This window comes from Coregonus lavaretus (assembly GCF_964263955.1).
Source record: "Coregonus lavaretus genome assembly, chromosome: 9".
NCBI classification, from domain to species: Eukaryota; Metazoa; Chordata; class Actinopteri; order Salmoniformes; family Salmonidae; genus Coregonus; species Coregonus lavaretus.
The window spans coordinates 6,620,525-6,629,997 of NC_139996.1; the positions used below are offsets into that span (position 1 = coordinate 6,620,525).

The 9,473-nt window shown below is 40.7% G+C and overlaps 1 protein-coding gene across 1 annotated transcript in view; it reads right to left on the reverse strand.

Annotated features, from left to right (window-relative positions):
* The window catches only part of LOC311135117 (transmembrane and coiled-coil domain protein 3-like), a 35,756-nt gene extending 28,812 nt beyond the window's left edge, over nucleotides 1-6,944 (reverse strand). Inside the window, exon 1 of the mRNA XM_084169005.1 lies at nucleotides 6,750-6,944. Coding sequence (XP_084025131.1) covers nucleotides 6,750-6,917 — 168 coding nt within the window. The 5' untranslated portion in view covers nucleotides 6,918-6,944. The remainder of the gene's footprint in view (nucleotides 1-6,749) is intronic.
* Nucleotides 6,945-9,473: the final 2,529 nt, after the last annotated feature.

A 9,473-nucleotide genomic window follows, 5' to 3' on the forward strand; every position in this document is an offset into this window, starting at 1 on the left:
ACGGTGAGCAAAAAAAGCTGAGTTCAAGTTGGGATAGCTACAGTCCATAAATATTCTGAGAAAGGTATGTACTGTAGACCTAAATCTGTTAAAAGACTAGAGACACAACTGTAAGGAGGTTGTGGAAGCAGGGATACGCTGCAGGAAAGTAAAATGAAGCAGTACTGCAGTTTACAGCACGAGCTAAAGCAGTGTTGCATCACAGCTGGGACCCTGATTCCCCCTCCTGCATCTAGTTAAGTTCATAATGGAGATTTAAGGGAAAAGTGCACAGTCCTTTTTCTACAGCAAGAAGGAAGGAAAGAAGGAAAGCAAGTTTCAAGTTTTAATGCGCACAAGTACAGTGAAATGCCTTTCTTGCAAGCCCTAATCCCAACGATGCAGTAATCAATGTAGAACAAAAACATGGGAGGAATACAAAATAATAAATAATACAGGTGTGGAAGAGGAAATGAGATGTGTTATCTTCTATGACCTGAAGAAGACACAGGTCGTCCTGTTCCTCGTCTTGTCTGTAAGGTTGCTCTGTTCCCTGATATGCAATATAACCAGTCTGTTCTAGAGCTGTTTATAAACTGCACCGTTCTAACTTTCTGTGAAACAATCTTTCATGGTTCCTGTTATTCCAGGATGTGTGGGGGAGTGGACATGTTCCTGGTATGATTAGTCTTTCTCTGGTTCTACTAATCTACCTGTTGTGGCAAGCAGAAGTTTCCTTGAATGCATGATCGTAATAAAGCTTTTGTATATTGAGATCGGACTGCCTCCTGAGTGGGTTTTCCACTACACAGGGTTTGTTCCAATACCATATTTACAATGTGCAGGGATACTGGAGTGGTAGGGGTAGATATGTATAGGGGTAAGGTGACTAGGCATCAGGATATATGATAGACAGAGTAGCAGCAGCGTATATGATGATTGTATGTGAGTGTGTGTGCATGTTATGTGTGTGTGAGAAAAGTAAGTGAGTGTGTGTGTGTGTGTGTGTGTGTGTGTGTGTGTGTGTGTGTGTGTGTGTGTGTGTGTGTGTGTGTGTGTGTGTGTGTGTGTGTGTGTGTGTGTGGAGTCCTGTGAGTGTGCATAAAGACAGAATAAAAAATAATGCACAAATATAAATACAATTCAAGGCTCAACTCAGATAGACTGTGTAGCCATTTTGTTAGCTATTTAGCAGTCTTATTGCTTGGGGATAGAAGCTGTTCAGGAGCCTGTTGGTGTCAGACTTGATGCACTGGTACTGCTTGCCGCGCGGAAGCAGAGAGAACAGTCTATGGCTTGGGTGGCTGGAGTAAGCATGAATGAAGTGTAAGTTACTTAAAGGAAGAAGTAAGAACCAGTCCGACAGCTTGTGAATGTAAAACCTTGACAAGTATGGTATAGGTGTAGGTCTAGTGCATTATAAAGTGTTGTGAAAACCTGACTAGTGTAGATTAAGTGCAGACATTTCATTATCTGCAGAAAGAAGGAAGGTGAGCATAAATGTAGGGTAAAGAAGTAAAGAGAAGAAGAAGAAGAAGAAGAAGAAGAAGAAGAAGAAGAAGAAGAAGAAGAAGAAGAAGAAGAAGAAGAAGAAGAAGAAGAAGAAAAAGAAAAAGAAAAAGAAAAAGAAGAAGAAGAAGAAGAAGAAGAAGAAGAAGAAGAAGAAAGACCTGTCAGACAACTTACGAATGTGAAACCTTAATCAGCGTCATTATCAAGAAGTATAACCGCTAGTAGAGTTATGACGTCTTAATATGTTGAGCTCTTAATCAGTGGGGGATTATCAAGGTTCATTATAAAGTGACATAACCACAGTTTGAGTTATAGACCTAACCTTTCACAATGTTCAGCTGTATTGCATCCTGGTTAAAAGTTGTCCGACTGGCAAGAACAGGAAAGATAAGTAGGCTACAAGGTTATTAGAGTAAACAAAAACTGAAACAAAAATATATAAATTGGAAAAACGATTTAGTAAACTGAAATCAAAAAACAAGTTAAAACTAAAACTATACTGAAACTATTATCTTTGACTGCAAAAATAAAATAAAAACCTCATAAATTATGTTTAGTTTTAGTTTTTCTTCCTTCTAAACTTCTGGGGAAAATCTAATGGGGTTTTCAAGCTGTTTTTTAATGGGGTTTTCGAGCTTCTGAATCTGGCGGGTAAATGCTGCCAGTAGATTGCTATGTTTCAAATAGGCCTAGCTTGTGCATCACTAACACTAGCTATCACTAGCTAACAATGAAGAAATCCGAGGGCGAGCATGGAGCGTGACTGGGCCAAGCTAGAACAGCTTGTGATGTTGCTGGAACCGTTCGCAAACTCCCACCAACCAACTTCAAAGTGACAGCCAGTCGCTGTCTGATGTGGTGCCATGCCTTCTCCACCTTGAGGCACACTTGCAGTCAACTACGGTTGCAAAACAGTTGGCACAGATCCTCCTGAAGTCACTGCGTGAGCGCTTCGCATGCATACTTAAATCCTCTGGCAGTAAACTTCGATCCAACCCCTGCAGCAGCTTGCCTGATGGACCCAAGTGTGTCTCTGGCACTTCGATCCACAGAGATGGAACCACTGATGAGGGAAGCAGAGTATTTTGTACTTCAGCAAATCAGAGAGTACAGCCGTGTAGCAGAAGGTCCCCAGCACGATGCCAGCACGTTGAATCCAGCAAGAATCTCGACCACAGAAATATAGCTTCCTCGCATAGAAGATTGTGTCTGATGTCACTGTCAATTGGAAGGGTCAACCTGGCAGGGTATTAAGTGCCCTGTGTGAGCTGCGGAAATACCTAGAAGAGGTAAAAGGGGTATGTTTACAGAGTCACTTCTCCAGTTCTGGCAGGCAAGGATGGCTGTTTGTTCTAATCTGTTCCCTTTGGCACCGGATCTGGTGTCTAGCCCTGCATCCCAAGACTTCCTGGAGAAATTATTCAGCCTGTCATCAGGCTTGAGAAACACTATTTGAAGGGGTTAGTCAGTGACACATGTTTAATATTATATAAACATAACAAACATAACATAACTTAATTTGTTGTTTCTTCCTCTGTCTGTCAGATAAAGGTAAAGGTACTTGATTCTTCTTACATCTACTACTAAAGTTTAAAAAAATATTTGGATTGGTGTAAACATGGGCAAGAGTTTCCTTCCACCATATTTGTTGCACCAGTCTAGGTGTTTATCCTTTAAGTCACATTAGGATTGTTTTAATATTTTAACCTAACCAAACCTATGTCCTGAGCATGGAGTTGTATGGAGCCCCCTAGTGGCCAAAAGCCTGTGTTAGCATGGGCAGCGCCATTGAGGGCTTTCGCCATTATGATTTAATCAAGTGGGCGGGACTTCCAACTTCATTGGCTAAACCCTCCTGATGTCCCAGTTGGCATGACCTGATGACCCAGTTGGAGTCGTGACAGCCTGGTCATCAGGAGGGATCAGCCAATTAATTTTACTTGTGAAGAAAAAAATAAGAGTATTTCAAGATGGAGACTGCCCATGCTCTCACAGACGCCATCATGACACAGATACAGAGATGTTTTGTCTATCAACGTATGTATAACTGACCATCAGTGGCAAGAAGTGACATCCCAAAAACACATAAATGGCTCCTAGCCTCCCACGCATATGCTACTTTCTGTCCCTAACACTAAAAGTGAAACTAAGAAATATAAAACCGAAATATAAATGTTTTTATCGAACTGAAACTAAATAAAACATTGTAAATCATGTCTGTTAACAAACTGAAACTAAGCTAAATAAACATCTAAAAACTAATAGAAATAAAACTAATATGAAATCACAAAACTATTGTAACCTTGGTAGGCTACGTATTAAAACATGTACAGTACCAGTCAAAAGTTTGGACACGCCTACTCATTCAAGAGTTTTTCTTTATTTTTACTATTTTCTACATTGTAGAATAGTAGTGAAGACATCAAAACTATGAAATAACAAATATGGAATCATGTAGTAACCAAAAAAAGTGTTAAACAAATCAAAATATATGTTATATTTGAGTTTCTTCAAAGTAGCCATCCTTTGCCTTGATGACAGCTTTGCACACTCTTGGCATTCTCTCAACCAGCTTCATGAGGTAGTCACCTGGAATGAAATTCAATTAACAGGTGTGCCTTGTTAAAAGTTCATTTGTGGAATTTCTTTCATTCTTAATGCGTTTGAGCCAATCAGTTGTGTTGTGACAAGGTAGGGGGGGTATACAGAAGATAGCACTATTTGTTAAAAGACCCAAGTCCATATTATGGCAAGAACAGCTCAAATAAGCAAAGAGAAACGACAGTCCATAATTACTTTAAGACATGAAGATCAGTCAATATGGAACATTTCAAGAACTTTGAAAGTTTCTTCAAGTGCAGTCGCAAAAACCATCAAGCGCTATGATGAAACTGTCTCTCATGATGACCGCCACAGGAATGGAAGACCCAGAGTTACCTCTACTGCAGAGGATAAGTTCATTAGAGTTACCTGCCTCAGAAATTGCAGCCCAAATAAATGCTTCACAGAGTTCAAGTAACAGACACATCTCAACATCAACTGTTCAGAGGAGACTGCGTGAATCAGGCCTTCATGGTCGAATTGCTGCAAAGAAACCACTACTAACGGACACCAATAAGAAGAAGAGACTTGCTTGGGCCAAGAAACACGAGCAATGGACATTAGACCGGTGGAAATCTGTCCTTTGGTCTGCAGTCCAAATGTGAGATTTTTGGTTCCAACCGCCATGACTTTGTGAGACGCATTTTAGGTGAACGGATGATCTCCGCATGTGTAGTTCCCAACGTGAAGCATGGAGGAGGAGGTGTGATGGTGTGGGGGTGCTTTGCTGGTGACACTGTCTGTGATTTATTTAGAATTCAAGGCACACTTAACCAGCATGGCTACCACAGCATTCTGCAGCGATACGCCATCCCATCTGGTTTGGGCTTAGTGGGACTATCATTTGTTTTCCAACAGGACAATTACCCAACACACCTCCAGGCTGTGTAAGGGCTATTTGACCAAGAAGGAGAGTGATGGAGTGCTGCATCAGATGACCTGGCCTCCACAATCACACAACCTCTAACCAATTGAGATGGTTTGGGATGAGTTGGACCTCAGAGTGAAGAAAAAGCAGCCAACAAGTGCTCAGCATATGTGGGAACTCCATCAAGACTGTTGGAAAAGCATTCCCGGTGAAGCTGGTTGAGGGAATGCCAAGAGAGTGCAAAGCTGTCATCAAGGCAAAGGGTGGCTACTTTGAAGAATCATGGTTACCACATGATTCCATATGTGTTATTTCATACTTTTGATGTTTTCACTATTATTCTACAAGGTAGAAAATAGTAAAAAATAAAGAAAAACCCTTGAATGAATAGGTGTGTCCAAACTTTTGACAGGTACTGTATATCAATGCAGATACTTTATTTGCCTATAAAGTATATCAAGCATAAGCCTACAGTTGAATTGCAGCCCAGTGCAATACATTAAAGGACGCTGGTGTTAGAAGTGGGATCAGCGATATGTAGCTATAATTGAGGTGAGAATTGTAAAAACTGACAAGATGAACCATGCAGATGTTAATTTTATAACTCATATTGCAAAGGAGAGGTGAGGCAGTGAGTGCAGTAATCAAGGAACTTGGACTTGACACTTTTAACAACCAGGTCAAGACATCACTCAGGTTCAAACATGATAAAGAGCCTGGAAATAACCAGTCAGTCTTCACAAACAACCACGGGACACACTGTGCTCCAGGCAGGAGGAAACACTGCGTGTGCGTGTGTGTATATGTGTGTGTGTGTGTATGTGGCCTATAAGAGAAAACCAGTTTTGTTTTAGATTTGCATGATGGCCTAGTAGGAACACTTATCAACAATGACTTCCTTAATTGTGCCACTCTCTGACGTATACATCCATTTAAACGCATCTTGAAACATACGGTTGTTTTATACTCTTAACTGGAAATAAGGTGTAAACTATCAATACATTTAGCAAGTGCTTAAGTCGTTTACATGATGTGCACAAGTCCATGTTATTCAATAGGACCCTGGGGGGATTTCGTAATAACTTACTTGTACAGCTGTAACATTGTAATAACATGGAATGAGCTAACTCTCTCCAGCTGTGAGACATATTTAAAACATATTTATCTGAGTCCTAACATGTCTATCCAGCTGTCATTTGGAACAGCATCCATTGTAAGAGATCAGAACAGAACAGGAGGACAGAGAACGGAACAGAGAAGAGAGAACAGAACATTGCTGTTGACACCCGGAGAAGGGATTTTTTTTTTTTTTTTTTACTGTTAAAAAATAAAATCACAGTTAAATACAATTTTCTTATTTGCTCAAATATCAACCAACATGTATTAGGCAATTCTGAATGTCATGATTGTGTTACGAAAATCAGTTAAAATATGAACTGGGCTGTAAAGAGTAGAAGGCTTTAGGAAAACACCTCTAAATTGCCCTCTAAAATGTCATGAACACAAGCAATTGTACACAATGTCGCCTACATGCTAGAGTTGAGTCTCAATACGCTAAAATAGCTGACCAATTAATGCGCGCAAAAGCCTACATAAGAAATGAATGACCCTGTGAGTAAAACCAGATTTGATCCGATTTGAACGAAAACTGGGACACAGCAGGTGTTCGCATATGACGGCTTTCGCTGCATTATGATGACGATACAGTACAATGCCTCCAATGTTTGAGCAGGGTAGGCTATGTGGAGTAGAAGACATAAAGGGGAAATAATGAAAAAGTCGTTATTACCATTTCGTTCCGGCTGTTAAGGTATTTTTCGACCTCTGATAAACTTCTCACTGCTGTGTCGGAGCTGGGCATAATCATCGAGTTGGTCTCGCGGTTGGGTTTAGTTATTTGGGTCGGTGTAGTGTTCCGTTCACAGCGTTTCATTATTTGTAGTCTCCCACCATCCATGTCGACCAACCCTTCACACAGACTGGTATGACTACTCTCTCTCTCTCCAAACCCGAAAATACAAAACAATGTGCACTCAGACTCCGCCCACCTTAAGGTCTGCGGAGCCGGAGGAGGAGGTTAACTCTATCGTTCTATCGTGGGAGAGACTTTAAGGACGCAGCCGACGCTTGAACCGACTGGCCAAAACCTACTAAACTGACCTTTACCTTAACCAAACCCTTGCCTAATAAATTCTGAAATGAAATATCGGTTTGGGCGTCATGTGTGTCCTCATAGCCTTTTCCTTCTATCGTTCCACCCTCCACCATACCGGAGAGAGAGAGACTTGAGCAGTCTGCAAACGTCTCAGCCTATCATAATCCTATCACTACTCCGACCATTCCAAACATGTTAAACAACAGAAACTGATGACACCATAATAAATTGATGAAAATCTGAAAGAACAAAAGTAGGCTGCCACAGTAGTCTCTCTCTCTCTCTCTCTCTCTCTCTCACACACACACACACACACACCTTATCTAACCCATTCCCTTTGGAGCCAGTATTAAACCAAACAGAGCTAGCCCTCAAACCAATTAAGGACTAGAAACAAACAGGACAGTGGCTTGAGTGTCTACTCTTTGCTCAAAGAGATCCACCCTACCAGGACCAGAGGCCATGGGATTGGGAACAGGCCAGCCATTCTAGTCTTGGCCAAGTCCAACAAGCCTTTTTTATTTATGTATTCATGTAGGGTGTTTAGTGTTTACGACAAGTCTAATCCGCCCAACTCTGGGTTCTCCAACTGTGAAACGGTGAAAATATATAAATTAGCTTTGAAGGTGTTGGAAGGCTTCCTACCTGAATAGAATACCTTATCTGTAGTCCACACAGGCGTGTTGTTGTTGTTGTAATCCTTCCTCTCTTGACACTCTATTCCCTTTATAGCGCACTACTTTATAACATTTACATTACATTTACGTCATTTAGCAGACGCTCTTATCCAGAGCGACTTACATGAGCAATTAGGGTTAAGTGCCTTGCTCAAGGGCACATCGGCAGATTTTTCACCTAGTCGGCTCGGGGATTAGAACCAGCGACCTTTCGATTACTGGCACAACGCTCTTAGCCACTAAGCTACCAGAGCCCTTGTCAAAAGTTGTGCATTATATAGGGAAAAGGGTGCCATTTGGTTCAATGCAAAAAAAAATGTCTTATGAGTGAGTGGTCACCAGAATCGACACAGACCGAGAACAGGGCCCATACTCACAAAGAGTCCGAGTGCTGATATAGGATCAGTATTGATTACATGGACAGGGAGGACCTGGTCCTAGATCAGCAGTTCTACTCTGAGATTATTTTTTTGAATACGGCCGTAGCGCAGCATGAGAAAAGGGGCAATTGATTGATAATATGATAGGGGCCTTGCAGAATGGGTAGAATCAGACATGAGGATATTGGATCCCTGGCTACCTGACAATGGAATCTAAAAACAGAAGCCAGCAACGTATTCACTAGGTCATCAAGTTTTAATGTGCTTACCAAAGTTTCATTAGTAGGACACGTTCACCAGGTGGCTACAGCAAAGCAGGGATTAGGTCTACAGTCAGTGTGTGTAGACAGAGTTATAGTGACACACACACACAGGGGTGTGTAGGGGGTATTGTGTGTGTGTGTGTGTGTGTGTGTGTCACTGCTATCCTCTGATAAAATATTGATCGACAAATACGACTAACTGTAAGTCTATGCCCTCCCTTTCACTGACGCTTCTTCCACCTTAGACATTAGACTGATAATAAACACCAGAAGAAGAAGCCATCAGATACACATTTTGCATTATTGAAAAGATTCAAGGTACAGATATGGAAATAATCTGTGGTGGATAACAGACAAGCTATAATAATATCAGTGTTTCCCCTATATGCACTTTTAAAATTGTGGCCGCCACTGCAAAACATTTATAATAACAATGATGCACCAGGAAGACCGCATCTACCAGAAATAGCCTCTGGGACTCTGGGAGGGAGACTGCATTGTGTGTAAATAATTGCCCCTTTTCTGATCCTCACATATGTTTTTTTCTCTCGCAAATATATATATATATACATACATATAAATACATATACATACATATATATACACATATCCTTTAAAAATATATATTTCCCTTTATTACTTTCCAACCCCACCAAGTAGTGAACAACAATGCTTAGGCCTCTACTTCCAGCTTATACATACTATATACATTTTATGGACACAGTCAATTTTACAATAATTATATTTTGTTTGTTTTTACTCATGAACTTCCTGAACCTCTCCGATCATTTTCATGACGTCCATCCGGTTTGCTTCTATATGCCATATCTTTCTAACTGTGCTCTTTCACAAAAGCTCTCAACCTATATACTTATTATGGACACAGTATGCTTTACATTAGTTATCTTGTTGTTATTCGTTTTTGTTAGTTTTTATTAGTCCCATCCTTCAACTCCATTCAAAACCTCCCATCTATCTCTCAACACCATCCATATTGGATTTCTATTCGCCATATATCTTTCAACTGTACTGTGATGA